This window comes from Balaenoptera borealis (assembly GCF_965194805.1).
Source record: "Balaenoptera borealis genome assembly, chromosome: 3".
In the NCBI taxonomy this organism is placed as follows: Eukaryota; Metazoa; Chordata; class Mammalia; order Artiodactyla; family Balaenopteridae; genus Balaenoptera; species Balaenoptera borealis.
In genome coordinates this window covers 85,094,383-85,111,021 of record NC_138866.1, presented here as the reverse complement: position 1 = coordinate 85,111,021, position 16,639 = coordinate 85,094,383, and the positions used below count along the sequence as shown (strand labels likewise).

Genomic DNA, 16,639 nt, shown 5'->3' with positions numbered 1-16,639 from the left:
CAAGTTTGGAGAACAGCTAGTCCGGAATGGAGCGGGAGAACAGAGAGCTTCAGGGACAAGTATTTCTAAGGAAAAAAACATGAAAAGGGTAGATAATCTGATGTAATTGATCATATTGAAAAGGGATTTACAGTTCTGTCAGAGTGTGGGATAAATTTGTGATAGGTACTTAGCAAATGAAGCAAAGGAAAAATGAAAAAATACTCTAAGGTAAAATTACTATGTAATTACTTTGAAATTTAATAGTATTACATTAATTTTCTCAATTGAAATGGCATACTATAAATACTATTTTATAGTCAAATGTAATTTTTTTACATGATTTTAAAAAATTATGGTGAAAAACATGTAAAATCTACCATTCTAAACTTTCTCAAGTGCAAAGTGTTGACTTATATGCACATATGCTGTGCAACAGATCTCTAGAACTTTTTCATCAAATGTTAATTTTAATCAGTATATTTCATTGTAAGGATATACTATAGTTTGTTTATACGGTCCTATATTTTTGGACACTTAATTCTTTCTAGTATTTTGTTGTAATTCTGAGTGTTGCAGTAGAGATGCTAGTGGCTAAATCTTTGCCCACATCCTTGACTATTTCATTAAGCTAAATTCCTGAATCAGAGGAGGTACACATTTTTATTAAAGCTTAAGTGACTCTAAAATATACAGTTCCCTTTGATTTGTGGTTTGTTGTCCAGAAGCCTAGAGGTTTTGCTTCAGTTAATCTTGGGACTTGGACATCTGTGTGTTTCAAAATCGTTATAGATGGTTAGGAACCATTGCTCTAAATATTTAATGAACATAAGCAAGTAATTATAGAAAATGTGTGTGTGATCATCTTTGGAAAAGATATTTGGAATGTAGACCATTTAAAATCAATATACTTAGCATAACCTTTTTCCCCCTAGGAACGAATGATCACGCACTTTGAAAGGTCCAAAATGGAGTAAAGAATGGGAAGATTTGCAGCTGAAGATGGCTAGTATCTGGGAAGAGATCAGCTTCTGTGTCAGTCTTTACACTGCTCCATGGGATTAAAGGAGGCAATGACATCCTGATCTGTTCCTTGATCTTTGTGCATTGGAGCTGGCGAGAGGTGTTGGAACAAGGAGAACATTCTATTGAAAACAAGGTCATAGGATGAGAAAAATCTACAAGTTTTTTATTTGCAGCATTGATGCCCCTTTCCCTCCCACACCCTGACATGGATGTTTATGCAACTTGTGTATGTTGTTCCTAAACCTTCTATAATGTTTAAATTGTTTAATCTGTCAAACTAAAAAATTTAACATATTCTGAAGAACTGTGACATCAACACCATAATAAGTAATATCCAGGAGCAACTGCCTGTAATTTTTATTTATTTAGGGAGTTACATAGGTGATGGGGGAAATTGTTAATTATCTTTGCATTTCCTGGGAAGCCAAGGTTAAATCTTGCAGAGGTAGTTTTGAGAAAAAGGAGTCCTTCTGCGTTAAGGAGCCATGGTTCTAACAATGATTAAAAGAACAACCAAAAAAAAAAAGAGAGAGAGAGACTGTTACAGTGTGATTTAGATCATTTGAAAAAGCAAAATCAAGTGCAATTTTGTTTACAAACGGTGTATATTAAAGATTTTTCTATTTCAGATATACTTTAGAGAGAAATATTAGCTTAACTCTTTTGACATCTGCTATTGTGACACATCCCATTGCTGGCAATGTGGTGCACACTCCAGAACTTTTAACTACTGTTTTGTAAGCCTTCAAGGGCAGCATTGCAGAGTCCTAGGCAATGCTTTGCTTGCCTTCATGCCTTTTACTGGGTGTTGCACTAGATGCAGAAAGGCACTCCATCGTAAGTGCATGTGAGTGAGCACCCTGTTAAAGGGATTATAATGCTTCAGAAGCAGGAGCTAATACAAAGGAAACAGGTCCTTCTGGCTTAAACAGTTTTTTCTGCATGAAATAGTGTGGAGGCCCTGGACTGCTGCTCATTCTTTAGGATCGACTGTTCTTGTATCTGGTGTTGGTTTAGGGATGGTTTATAAGAAACATCACAAGGTGATGGGATTCATTTGAAGCACTATATTTGTTTGAATGATTTTGTCCAATTTTGCCTTCCCAAGATTTTTTGTTCTACATAGAAAGTTCATGCCACTTTTTAATATTAAAAAATTTTAACAAAATTGGTATCTTTTTCTCACTTTTTTTCCAGACTTTCTTTAAAGACCCTTCTTTCTCCCAAACTCTCTCTTGTAGAATTTTCCTTCCATGGTTTTTATTCTATGTTGTCTTACTTTCTGTTCAAACCAGTGACCACACTACTACAGTCTTCACTAAAGTGTTAAACATTTATGTAACATTTCTCTGTAGCTGTTTGGTATGGTGAGTAACAAAAAAAAAAAAATCACCTAGATAGTATCTCTAAGAAACAATATGAAGAAATGACTATTCTCAGGTTAACGCATTCACAAAAGGCTGGTGTTAACTTCGTGTGCTTCTGTTCTTCCACACTGAAACTTAGCAAGTGAATAGTAGTCATAATGCAGCAGGATAGTTGGTCAAATATTTTTCGAGACTTGTTAGATATTAACTTGAGACTAGGTTAAAAAAAAAAAAAAAAAACCCACCCCGGCCATGCCATGTGGCTTGCAGGATCTTAGTTCCCCTACCAGGAATTGAACCTGGGCCATGGCAGTGAAAGTGCCGAGTCCTAACCACTGGACCGCCTGGGAATTCCCAAGAACCTGTTGTTTTAAGCAGGAGTGTATAGCACAAATTCTATAGGTTGATTATTCTTTCTGCTTTCTCTTATGGCTTGTGTTACTTTGATTGGTTATAGTGTATCAGTTCCTAGAAAAGGTTCAGAAGGAATTTATAGTATCACATTGACCTGTTACCTTAGAGTTTACATTGTTTATTTTGATCTTGGTCCTTGGGTCTGGAACTACAAGGTATTCGGCCTTCTTCTAGCACAGCAGCTGGTAATTCTAAATTTTCAAGTTCAGTTTCTATGGTGAAAACCAGCCACAAGATTTGTTTAGCAATTTTTGTGTTTCTTACTACTTGAAAATATTTCATTTGATTATCAGAAACAGCATTTGATAAAGATGGGACAGTATTCCTAATTTACAGATGAAGAGACTATAAAAATAAACTGACCAGGGCTGGTGGGTTTTTGTTTTTGTTCTTTAACACCTTACATCGTAGACTCACTCCTTTTTTCTTTTACATTTTGCTTTAAACCAAATGCTTAATTTTATGACATGCCTACTGTTTTCTTGGGGCTAAACTGCCAGATACAGATCATTCTTGCATTGGTTCTCAAACTTTAAAGTTCATGGACTCTCCTTGGGGGCTTATTAAATGACTGCTGGACTCCCCACTCCACAGTTTTTGAGTCAATAAGGCTGGAATGAGGTCTGAGATTGCCTTTCTAACAAGTTCCCAGGTGATGCTGATCTAGGGACCACACTTTGAGAACCACAGGCCTAGACCAACCCGTAAAATACAAGGGTAAGGTACTCGAACTAGCTGGGTTTTTAATGGTAATACTAAAACTACCTTTGAGTGCTTAGATTGTCAGGCGTTGCTAAGCGCTCACACGTTAGGTAGGTACACAACACTACCATCATTTTGCAGATAAGGAAACTAAGGCTTATAGGGATTGTTAAACGCCACAGCTACTTAGCTCATTTCCTAAATGGTACGTCTCCATCCCAGGTCTAACTGACACCAAAGCCTGAATTCTTCACCACCCTATGCTGCCCAAGACAGTTCTAAGATTAAAATCCTTTTTCCTTCTTGTTAAGCCCATGGCCACTCGCACTCCACAATGGAGAAGGTCGGTCCAGGGTGAAACGCGGTCCCAATCACCAGTGCATTCCTCGAGGGTACACTAGGAACCGGGGCGGAAGGGGCGGGGCTTCGGTTGCGGAAGGGGCGGGCTTGGCTCTGCAGGAAGTCCGGTGTTGATGATGGTTCTATCGCCCAAGAGCCAGTAGCAGGGGTCCCGGCTCTTCCCTTGGCCTGATTCCGGCCCCACACCCGACCTGGCACAGTCCGGGTGAGACTGCGGCGGCGACTCCGCCCGCCGCCATGCACGACGCCTTTGAACCGGTGCCGATCCTAGAAAAGCTGCCTCTGCAGATCGACTGTCTGGCTGCCTGGGGTGAGCCGAGGGGCCAGGCGGGGTCAGCGCGGGAGTGGCTGGGACCTTTCAGGAGGCTAGGGAAGTGGACGGGAGTCTGGCTGTGTGGACTCCGGTCGAACGCCGTCCGAGAGGGGCTTAGGATGAGGGAGGGCAGAGCCTTGTTGACAGCGAGGGTGGTGAAGCTGTTTGCTTTTGATGGTTTGTTTGTTTGTTTTTTGCATTGAACAAGTTAACAGCTATGTCTTTTCCCCCTTAGTGATCACTCATCGCTTACTTCTAATTACTGTAGCTAACTTGTTACTCTCCACTCTTAATCTAGCCAAGTGGTTGATTGCCTTATAGTCAAAATGTCCAAGTTGCCTAGCTCTTCTAGGTAGAAGAGCATCATTCCAGGCTGTCATGAAACCTAACCCATAAAAACTTGCATGATCCTTTTGAGATTGGCCAGTGCAGAAAGCAGGGTCAGGTATCTCTTCTCTGCTCCAGAATACAAATGGTTTCTGAAATAAACCTTGACTCTTAACTACGAACATTATGCTCCTATCTGTGAGTGTGTGTCTGATAACCAAAAACCAAACAGAAGTAATTTCAGTCTTTCCTGTTAATGTCCAGGTCCTAGAAATCAAGTTAATGTCCAGGCCCTAGAAATCAAGGGCCATAAAAAGGTGGCTCAGAACCCTCAATCAGATCTTATATTGAGCCAGGTACCCATGATGGGCCTGGTGGAAGCCGGTGTCCTATTCATTATCTGTGGACAGTGCCACCTAGTCAGAGTTCTTCACATCCTTTTCAGTAAGGTGTTTTCACTCTAGATCTTCTTATTAATGTGTGCCCCTCACCACCACCCCAACCTTTAGCAGCCCTGGACCTCTGTTTTTTTTTTTTTTTTTAATTTTATTCAAGTATAGTTGATTTACAATGTTGTGTTAATTTCTACTGTACAGCAAAGTGATTTAGTTATACATACATATATACATTATTTTGCATATTCTTTTCCATTATGGTTTATCACAGGATATTGAATATAGTTCCCTGTTCTCTACAGTAGGACCTTGTTGTTTAGCTCTGGGCCTCTTTAAAGTCACACCTCCACAGCAAGCTGTCCTAGGGTTAAGGAGAGAATCCTGCTTCCTCCAGATGTCTCAAGAAAACCTCCATTTTTCTGTCATTAAATGCTCTCAGTAAAAATTAAAAACAAATAGAGGAGAAATAAAGAAATTGAAAAAATGAAAGACCTGACACTCAGCACAAAGGGGCTCATTCTCCTGTTTCTTCGTCATGTATTAAGTGCCTACATGGACCAGTCTCTCTGCCAGAGACAGGAATACAAGGATGAATAAGAAACAATGCCTGTGCTCCTAGGACACACAGTGGCAGGCAAAGAAATATGAACAGATTACGATGCAAGATAAATGATACTAGAGACATATGCTACCTATCATGGGAACATAGAGGGAGGGGTATTCCACTCAGCCTCGGACATATACTTCTGAAAAGGATGGATGCAGCTACTTATCACACTGTACTTAGCTTGTCAGAGTCCTTGACTCTGATACCCTGTGGGACTAGCAGTACCCATATCTCAGTCTCTTTCACCAACTCCGGTTTGTGTCAGTGAAGATTCCCTGAACCTGTGCTTTCCAGAGATACAGTTTTTGAAATGGTAGGTAGCTTTCGGTCTGCCTGATCTCCAAGCAAACAGGAGAAACGCTCATTGCCTACTAGGATGCTGTGATAGGTATTGGCTACAAGAGGCCATTTACTGCCTTGTGCCTCAAAACTACTTTATTTTCAGACTTTACCAGCAATAAATATTGCTATTTCTAGTTGTTACCCCTTCTATCTATACCGTGACCTTAGGCGGGAAGTTCATCCAGGAACCTCCAGACTTCTGGAGAGCCAGACAATATTGGAGCTGGAAGATGTCATAGAGCCACCATAATCCATCTCCTGGGATATGGAAATGAGGAAAATACTGATGATGATGTTGACTTCTCCTGAAACTCTGTAGTTGTAGAATCCAGCTGCCTCTTCAGTATCTTCATGTGGTTATCTTGTTGCATGGCCAAAACAGTTCTTGATTTCAAAACATGCCTGTCCCCCTGTATCCCATAGCTCAGCATATGGCATTTCTGTTTGCCCATTTGGCTAAGGCCAAAATCATTGGAATTATTCTTGACTTCTCTTATTCTCTTATACACCACATCCAATCCATCAGCAAATCTTGTTAGCTTGACCTCCTGAAAAATTCCACAATCCAGTCACTTCTCTCCATCTCTACTGTTAACTACTGCTGATGAAGACACCAGTCTCTCTCATCTGAATTACTGTAGTAGCCTTCTGACTGATTACCCTGGGTTTGCCATTATGCCATTTGTAGTATTTTAGCCACACAGAGGTAGAGTGATCCTTTGAAAACTTAATCTAATTGCATCTCTCCTCTGCTCAAAACCCTCCAGTAGCTTCACATCACAACTAGAATAACAACACCTGTCATCACAACACCTGTCATGATCAGGCCTCTGGTTACTTCCCTGATTTTATCCCCTATGTTCTTATCCCTTGCTCCTTTCTGATACTAGTTACACTGTCTTCCTTGTTCCATGAGCACAAAAGCATGTAACTATCTCAGGGCCTTTGCACTTGCTGTTTCCTCTGCCTGGCACTCTCTTGTCCTAGGTATTATATGGCTCATTCTTCATTTCATTTGCTGAAATGTCACATAAATCTGCAAGACCTTCCCTAACTATTCTATATAAAAGAAAATGCCACATCCACCAATGTGCTACTCTTTTACTCAGCCTTATCTTCTTTCACGGATTGCCACCTAATGCTATTTTATATGTTATTATTGTCTCTCTCATTCCATATTAGAATATAAATTTCTTCAGAGGTATAACTTAGTTTTGTACATAGGTTTATTTGCAGTGCCTAGAACAGTCCCTGACTCATAATGGATACTTATTAAATATTTGTTTAATTAATTAATAGTAGTAATGGCCTCCATTACTGAGTACTAATCTGTATTAAGCATTTATGAAATAATAACAACTCCATTTTGCAGAAGAAGAACCTGAAAATTTAAGTAGTTTTTCCAAGGTCACATCCAGTAAATCATGTCTGATTCTGGAGCCTGTTTCTCAAACTTTGATGTATATTCAGAGCCTGTAAAAAATGTAGGGTGTGTGTGTGTGTGTGTGTATCTGTGTGTGTGTATACCCAATCATTTTTATTTATATTTTGCAAAGAAACAATGGAAAAATAAATCAAGAATGGTTAGAATGGTTACGTATAGCAGAAGGAAGAGAACAGGGGGAAGTGGATAAGGAGGGACTTCTCATAGTTTTAGCTTTGGAACTAGATAAATCTCTCATGTAATTAAAAAATTGAATTAAAAAATGCAGATTTCGGGGCACCACTGCAGAATCATTGCATCAGAATCTCTGGGACCAGGGCTCAGGAATGTGCAGTTTTAGTAAGTCCAAGTGATTCTGATGCAGCTAAACAGGGGCTGATGCTTTGAGAAACACTGTTCTTTGCCGTATGACCCAAAGAAGAGAAGTGCCCACTACCCTGTTCGTCTGTGTACTCCCTGCTGTGTTCAGCAGTGGTTGTTTATCACATGAGTTTGGACTGGGTTGCAACGTTGGATGGAGCTTCACTAGGGTAATTGTGAGCTAGAGGGCTCTACCTTCCTTCCCAGGAGGAATCATGTCTAACCTTGTGGCTTAGGATTAGGCCATCAGGAATTTTCTAGGGCTGACTCTCGTTTGTTTTTGCGTGTGTTACCCGTTTGTGTAGTGTGTTCCACTTTCTGATGTGCAGTGTTGAGTCTCAGAAGGGACTGTCTACCCCGTGCTCTGCCTGCTCTGCAGGCTTTTCATTTTCTGTGTTTTGTGTGTGCGGCTGTGTTATATGATGACACGGAGTGTGCACAGGCCAGCCTGGGTCAGGTCCTCTGGCCACCTGAGCCCCCCACTGACGTCTGTAACCAAATCAAGCCTCTTCAGAGCTCTGTGCCGTCATTACCTCTGGGTGATACACTGTTTTTCTTTTCTTTTTTAATAAATTGAATTAACTTATTTATTTTTGGCTGTATTGGGTCTTCATTGGTGCCCATGGGCTCTCTCTAGTTGCAGCGAGCGGGGGCTACTCTTCATTGCCGTGCGTGGGCTTCTCATTGGGGGCTTCTCATTGCAGTGGAGCACGGGCTTTAGGCGTGTGGGCTTCAGTAGTTGTGGCGCACGGGCTTAGTTGCTCCGGCATGTGGGATCTTCGTGGACCAGGGATCGAACCCGTGTCCCCTGCATTGGCAGGCGGATTCTTAATCACCACGCCACCAGGGAAGTCCCCACTGTTTTTCCTTATGAGTTTGAGGATTAGGAATGAGTATGTGTGTGGTGCTTTTACTAGTTAAAAGAAAGCTGTTACAATACTTTGCATGTATGAGAAATGCTTTTTCCTCAGCATTTCCAAAGGAATGCTTGAGAAAGGTCAAATAAAATTTCAATTAAAATTTTTTTTTTAATTTCAGTGAATTTGTCTGATTCCATTTCATGACCAATAGAGTAGACATTTGATAGAAACATCTATTGGCAAATAAACATTTCAATAAAAATGGAAAGCAGACTCTTAAAAGTCATACTTAGGAGTTTGGCTTCATATTTTGGTAGTACAGCTTCATGAGGATTTTTTTAAGCCCCAGTGTGACAACGTCGGAGTTATGCTCTAAGGTAACAGATAGCAAACAGATAGCAAACATGGAAGGACACATAGAGTGAGACCAGCTGAGGGGTCCCTGGAGAGACTCTGGGGGAGGGCTGTTGCCGGGTACCTTGTAGAGGTAAAATTGATAGGCTTTGCAGACCAGAGTGGGAGACAAAGCTGTTGAAAGAGGTACAGAAAAATAGGAACTGGCAGGGGCTTGGGGGTCACAGTGGAGAGGTTGGGGAAGATGGTGAACATTATGGTGGCCTTTTTGCTATAGATTTTTCCGTATGTTATAAGTGAATTAAAAAAGATTCTACTTCGTTTTATTTGTATTTGAAATATTAGTGGGTGTCCTAAAAATCAACTTTAATATTTTCAATTGCTCAATACAGTGATATCTATAAGTAAAGTTCTAAACATAATATCGTTTGCAAAGCAAGCATTGTGAACTGAATTCTTTTTTTTTTTCACCATGTTCTGCTCCGACATAAATCACCAGTGTTCCACTGGAGCTGGTGTTATTTCTGATTTCCACTTATGTCATTGAGAGCACACTGTGTCTTACTTTCTGTGCTCTGCCTTTACTTTAAAACCCAGAAGAGGACAGAGTCACTATCTTTTTCTGGAAGACTAAGGACATCAACCTGGAGAAATGTTCCTGATGTGGCTCCTGACCTGTTTTTATAAACATAACCATTGTCTTTCAGACAGCCTCTGGCCGACACCTATTCTTTTGAGATGGGATGCCTTAGTAAGTGCATTGTAACATGAGGTTAAGGGTCAGACAGACTGGAGTTGGAATCCTGCCCCTGCTACACATATCTTACTACATGTGTGACTCTGGACAAATTACCTATCCCCTAGGCCTCAACTTCCTCATCTATAAAATGGGAATTTAAGAAAAGGACATAAGTCAAAGGATAGTAGTTATAACCTATGATAAGTGCTTAGCATTTCCTGGAACACAATGCATGCTCAATAAAGTTTATCTATTTATGTCATTATCTAATTTTATTTTGCAAAAGATCAAGAGTTTATGAAAGGAATAAGTGACTGTTACAACCTCAAAAAGCTGAGGAAGTACATGCTTAACTTCCCTTAGTGATTTAATATAAATCCGTCAGGGTAATTATTTAAGTCCTTTCAGAACCTTTTGCCTTTTAGCCTAGACTGGTGTCTCCCAAAATGCTGCCCCTGAACAAACAGCATCAGCATCACCTGGGGACTTGTTAGAAATGCAGATCCCCAGGCCCACTTCCAGACCTACTGAATCAGAAACTTGAGGGCAGGGCCTAGCAATCTGTTTTAATAAATCCCCAAATAATTCTGATACACATCAAAGTTTAAGAACCACTGGCCTAGACCATCTTTTTTTTAAATTTTAAATAAGAGCTTTATTGAGATGTAATCCATATACCATACAATTCACCCATTTAAAGTGTACAATTCAGTGGTTTTTAGTACATTCACAGAGTTGTGCAAGTATTGCCACAATTTTAGAACATTTTCATCACCCTAAAAAGAAACCCCGTTTCTTTTTCCCCAATCCCACCGGCCCCATTTTCCTAAGCCTACGAGCCCTAGGCAACCACTAATCTTTCTGTCTCTAGATTTGCCTATCCAGGACATTTCATGTAATAGAATCATGCAATATGTAGCCTTTTTTGTCTAGCTTCTTTTATTTAGCATAATGTTGTCAGATCCATTCCTATTGTAGCATATATCAGCACTTCATTCCTTTTAATGGCTGTCTAATAGTCCATTGTATAGATATGCCACATTTTGTTTATCCATTCATCAGTTGATGGATACTTGGGTTGTTTCCACCTTTTGGCTATTGTGAATAATACTCCTATGAACATTTATGTACAAGTTTTTGTGTGGACATATGTTTTCATTTCTGTTGTGTGTATGCCCGTGTGTGGAATTGCTGGGTCATATGGTAACTCTATGTTTAGTCTTTTATGGAACTATCAGACTGTTTTTCAAAGGGCTGCACCATTTTATTTTCCTGCCAACAATGTGTGAGTGTTCCAGTTTCTTCACATCTTTGGCAACACTTATTATTATCTGTTAGACCATCTTTTGAGATAATGAATTCTGTAAGTTTAATATGCTATGGCACTTCTTATTTTTCCTAAAGTAAAATCATCAAACCTTCAAAGGATGCCTTTTAGCTGTATTTCTGAGATTAGATACCTAGTTTTATGTTTATACTACCCATTTTATGATTTTATAAACTTCCATCAAATTTTTGGTCAGTTTCATTTTGAAACAATGAAGCCAGGGACATTTTTCATTCTCTAATATGTCTCACCTAGTTCAATAAATATTTTTTCAATTAGTTGATTCTCAAATATTTCTTCTTTTTTTTTTTTTTTTTGGCTGCGCGGCACGGCATGTGGGATCTCAGTTCCCCAACCAGGGATCGAACCTGTGCCCCCTGCAGTGGAAGTACAGTCTTAACCACTGGACTGCCAGGGAAGTCCCTCAAACATTTCTTGACTATAAACATTCCTTAGTTTTGCAAAACACCTACTATCAAAAGCAACTCATTTTCTCAACCCTTTGATTTCTGATTATAAACTCCAGCTAAAGAAATAGGGTCTTACTAAAGCTAACAGTCCTTTTCTTTTCCAGAGGAATGGCTGCTTGTTGGAACGAAACAAGGTCATCTTCTTCTCTATAGGATTCGGAAGGATGTTGGTAAGTGGCAGCTTTTCAGAACAAAGTACAAGGTGGCTTACTACTCATGTAAAAAAAAAATATATATATATATATATAACTTATGTATACACTGTAAAATCAGTGATTCCTGGACCATTAAAAGAGTGCTTGCTTCAGCAGCACATATACTAAAAGTTGACCGTTAAAAGAGTGACTGGGGGTTGGTGGTAGTGCAGTGGAAAAGTGGGGAGAACCTTGTGACAGTCTCCAGGGTTTTCTCTTCTTTTCAGACTGTATTTCCCTACCCCCATCTGGGAGGTGGGGCTAGATATTTTTTCCCTTCTCACTTCTTGGAGACTCATGCCAGAAATAAGAAATATTACTAATGGGAGTAAAATTCTCATGTAAATGGTATGGTAGTAGGGAAAAAAAATTAGGAGCCATTGATGTTAAAGGTCTTGTTAAACTTCTGTGGGACGGACTAGGACAGAGGGGGCCTGGGCTTGAGTCAGGTTTTACTTCTCCCCAGTCACGTGACTGTGAGTAGGTCCTTTCCAATGTCAGTTTCCTCTTCCATAAAGCATCTCACAAAATTGTTGGGGTCAGATGCAAGGACTTTGAAAACTAAAACTTTAATCAAATTATTTCTTTGTCAGTAAAAATGTAGAATAATAACTAAAAGTATTTGACGTTTATTCTGTTAGAGTGCCCTCTAATGGGGAAAAAAGTACCTTGCTCCCTTTTCCTAGTTTTATTTGTGTTCTCTGTGGAAAATTGATGTGTTTGGATATTATACCCTGGAGCTACAGAGTATAGAAGTCAGCTGTTAATGCCAGAGTAGGTTGAACCATATGAAATTGTCATTATTTGGCTGTATTAGAAAAAAACAAAATTTCCTAGCTTTCAACCTAATATATAGCTTATCATAGTGAATAGCTTAATGTAAGTGTGGAAATAGAGCCTTCTCTTTGGAACCTGTAGCAAGGGTAACATATTGGGGGAAAAAAGAGTATCTTACTGGTGTAAAGGAGAAAAAAATTCTTTTTAACTCTACCCATCTTAGGTTGATTGTATGGGGACCTGTAAATCAGAGAAGCAACAAGACAAAGGAAAAGGACTTTGAGTTTCTACAGTGGCAAATTATGGGAAGGCAAATATATGGGGGAACTAATTGGAGATGTTTGTTATGTAGATTCCTCTGGTGCAGTCTGTGGACTGATATGGGTCTCTAGTTGTCTCTAAATTGACTAAATATTGTCCTTGGTAGAGAGGAGAGGGGAGGCACCTTTGTAAATTTGTGTCTTGCTCTTTGGCAGATGGCAGAGAGCCGAGAGCTTTTCTTGTATCTGCTTCTTCTCAGTTACCTTCAACTCAAAATAATCCTTGTGCCAGAGTAGCATATTTTGGGGTGGCATATTCTGCTACCCTTCACTGGTGCAATAGGGAGGGAGGAAGGTACCTGGTCAGGTTCTGTGGTGGGATAAGAAGAGAAACCAGAAGATCAAAACAGGGTTTACAGTAAGTCCCCTACATACGAACAAGTTCCATTCTGGCAGCCCGTTCGTAAGTCCAACAAAGTTAGCCTAGGTGTCCAACAAAGTTAGCCTAGGTACTCAGCTAACACAATAGGAGGACAAGCTGCAATTTCACTCACGCCTGACGTTGATTGAACATGCATTCGCATCTTTGAAAGTTCGCAACTTGGAAGGTTCGTACGTAGGGGACTTACTGTATTTCATTTCTAAGTTTTTCAACTTTCCTTTAAATCAGGAGTCAGCCAACTTGTTCCAAAAAAAGGACTAAATGTTACCTGAAAACTGGGTTCGCCTCTTAGTGGGTGTTGAGCCAAAAGACACAACCAAGGCAGAGAGTGGGAGAAGGAAGGATGTATTACTTGCAGCAAGTAAGGAAAACACTAGGGATCTTTCTCAAAGCAGTGTCTCCCCAAACAGCAAAGTTGGGGAAGTTTTTAAGCTAAGGGTCCATGCATATTCATGAAGGGCCTTGGGTAGTTTAGAGTCCAAGCTTTAGCTGAGTGAAGTGACAGCCTGGGAAGGAGGTGTGGTGTCCATAGCTTCCGTATCAGAGCTGCTGCCTGCCTGATCTGAGAGCAGAGAGTGAAAGTGAGAGCTTCTCCTTAGCTTCTACCTCCTCTCGAGGTCTAGCACGCACTGGACACTGAGGGTCTGAAAAGGTCAACATCATCATCCCTTAGGTTCCAGTTGATCTGGTGGTTGAGCACCTTAGAGGGGGTTAAATTCTGCAAAATCTCAAGAAAGCCAGGCTAATCTTTACCACTGAAACAGAACTGGGAGTCTTTTCACCTGATTTGTTATCTTTGCTATTGTTACTTCTCTTGCCTGATAAAGATTTGTTCTTTTGTTCCCTTAAGATCGTTATTACTAAGATCTGTCCAAGGACAAGCACTGTGGCCAGGCTTAGCTCACAAAATGGCTTAGGCCAAAAATGGCTTCTCTTATGTCAAGAAAACCATGACTGGTTCTCTTTCTCCGGGTACCCTCTACCTTATCGACTTACACAAATAGTAAATGTTTTAGGCTTTGCAGGTCATAACATCTCTGTCGTGACTACTGTACTCTGGTACTGTAGCAAAAGAGCAGCTGTAGACAGTATGTAAATGAATGGGTGTGGCTGTGTACCAGTAAAGCGTATTTATGAAAACAGGTGGAGGACTGGATTTGACCCCAGGCAGTACTTTGCTGGCCCTTGCTTTAAATTTTAGTTCTCAGAGCCAGAATATTTGTATTCTGTGTCATTAACCCAGTCTGTAATTTAAAAATTCAGCCTGGCTTTGGTTTTATTCAGCTTTCAACAACTGTGTTTTGACTGTCTACTGCGGGCTCAGATGACGTGCAAAGCAGGGAGATAAAGAGAGCCTAATATTCTTATCCCAAGAGATAATCAGTTCTTTGTGCCATCAAATACTAAATACTCTGATAAAGTAACTTGTTTAATGTATCATTTCTGTATAAGTGGTAAGGAATTGAAAACTAAACTATAAAAATAAACTTTTCAACATAGTATAGACTGAAACTGGTAATATTAATGTTAATCTGACTTGGAACCCTGGTGCCAACTGTTCCTTGCCCTGTGACCAATTCACCCTGTAACCTTTGACAAGTTAGTTAATCTTCCTCAGTTTCCCCACAAGTAACTTGAATAGCAATATTAACCTACCTTAGATAATTAGGAAATCAAACTGATTAGAGACTTCACTTCTCCCTATACCCTTAGAGAACAGTTCAGTTCTGGACCAGCTCTGGTCTGTTTATGGGCCAGAAGTAGACCTGGGCCTCCACGAATCAGCCATAGAACTAACTGCGTTTCTAAATTTGAGATATTCCGAACTGAAACCACTAGATGGCATTTTGGGAGGCTCCGAGGAGCTCCAGTTCTTTATGTCTCAGCGCAGAAAGAATTCATCGAGAGGCAAAGCGATAGATAAGAAGTGATTTATTAGAATAGGATACTTGTGAGGCTTATAAGCGGGCAGGCGAGAGGGTGCCACGCGCTGAGAACTTAGTGGGCTACAGTTTTATAATCAAAGGAAAAGTGGAGAGGGGGGAAAGACCACCTTCTTCCTCATTTTTGAATAGATGTCATGCTTCTGTCATCAGTTCCTCCTCCACGTCAGGCAAAGGAATTTTCTTATCCCTACATGGTCAAGCCAGGACTGTCATGGTGGAATGGAAGTGAGCAAAAAGGTAGTAACATATGCTAAAAATGACACATCATCTCAGGTTTCAGTATAATGTCACTTTTTCCTTATATTTTTGTTTTTAGTGCGTGCAGAGAGCATGTCCTAGGAATCATTAACTTACTGAGCTCACTGGGCAGGATGTGTGTCTCATGCCACCATTGTTTTATTGTTTTGGAGCATGTCTCATGCTTCTGTTTTGTTGCTGAGCAAGCCTGCTTGGTTTTGTGGTTAAGTAAACCTGCTTTCTTGAGTGGTCATTAACTTACAGGGGTCTCCCATAATTTTTTCTTTACTTACAGCCCCCTAGTGGGATTGACTATTTAATTTCCTACTTTGTCCCTTTACTCTGTCCCTATCAAAACCTCAGTAAGGCTACGACCAGACTGTCTTTCTGAGGGAAGGGAGAGAGCGGGTAGTGAGATGTCATGGAAAGACTGGGGTTAAGGGGACCTGGATTCTGATCTGATCTGAGCCATCTCCTTCCTGTGAGTTCACAAACGTCTCTAGGCTTCAATCTACTCAGAGACTTCAGTCTACTCTTAAACAGAGGAGTTAGATTACTTCTTACTTCTTATCTAAGGTCTTAACAACTTGGTGTTTACTTCAGTGATGCTTCACCCTAGAGCAGTGGTTCTCAAAGTTTGGTCTTGTGGAGGAAAAATGTCACCTGCCATATCAGTGAACAAAGGATGTCGTGGCCCTCAAGCCATCAGCCAGCCACTGCAGCCTCAGACTGTGCGCCCTGAGGGGATTCAGGAGGGAGAAAAACAGGATACTGGCTCCAGATAGTTAAGGTGCATATCAAAGGAATGATTTCAATGAGCTCAGACTCTTGCATCCTCCCATGCATAGAAACTTGAGAAGTCTGATTTTCTTACATAGCAGTAGTCTTTTGATGTCCGACTACCTGTTTTTTTTGTCTGAACTCCTATATATCGTGGCTCCTCCCTGGCTTAAGTCCTTAGCAAGTCTACAGAATAAAAGATAATTCTCAACTTTTAGGTTGTGCATTTTTTTCCGGTCGACAGTTTCTAGACCCCAGGAGGTTCCCCAAAATCCTTTCAGAGGAGCCACAACGTCGAAACTTAAGTTCACAGTAACACTAAAACATTATTGTTTTTTCACTGACATTTGCACTGACGGTACACAAGTAAGGCAGCTAAAACTGCTGCCCCTCATAACAAGTTCAAGACAGTGGTCGGCAGTCTTGCCGACTTGCTAGAGAAAAGCCCTCAAGCAGCAATGAAGACCCATAGCAGCCATAAATAAATAAATAAATAAATTTATTTAAAAAAATTTTTTTAAATACACATTTTTTAAAAATTAATTAATTAATTAATTTATTTATTTATTTTTGGCTGCGTTGGGTCTTCGTTTCCGTGCGAGGGCTTTCTCCAGTTG

At 40.3% G+C, this 16,639-nt stretch overlaps 2 protein-coding genes across 6 annotated transcripts in view; both read left to right on the top strand.

Annotated features, from left to right (window-relative positions):
- Positions 1–2,173, top strand: part of TMEM87A (transmembrane protein 87A) — a gene marked incomplete at its 5' end in the record, with an annotated part of 43,732 nt that extends 41,559 nt beyond the window's left edge. For all 5 annotated transcript variants that reach the window (XM_082388804.1, XM_082388799.1, XM_082388800.1 and 2 more), the window contains one exon: positions 915–2,173. In XM_082388804.1, the coding sequence (XP_082244930.1) occupies positions 915–956 (42 nt within the window). In that variant the 3' untranslated portion in view covers positions 957–2,173. The remainder of the gene's footprint in view (positions 1–914) is intronic.
- A 1,757-nt stretch (positions 2,174–3,930) lies between these two features.
- VPS39 (VPS39 subunit of HOPS complex) overlaps positions 3,931–16,639 on the top strand; it is a 45,798-nt gene continuing 33,089 nt past the window's right edge. Inside the window, exons 1-2 of the mRNA XM_082388747.1 lie at positions 3,931–4,158; positions 11,491–11,556. Coding sequence (XP_082244873.1) covers positions 4,086–4,158; positions 11,491–11,556 — 139 coding nt within the window. The 5' untranslated portion in view covers positions 3,931–4,085. The remainder of the gene's footprint in view (positions 4,159–11,490; positions 11,557–16,639) is intronic.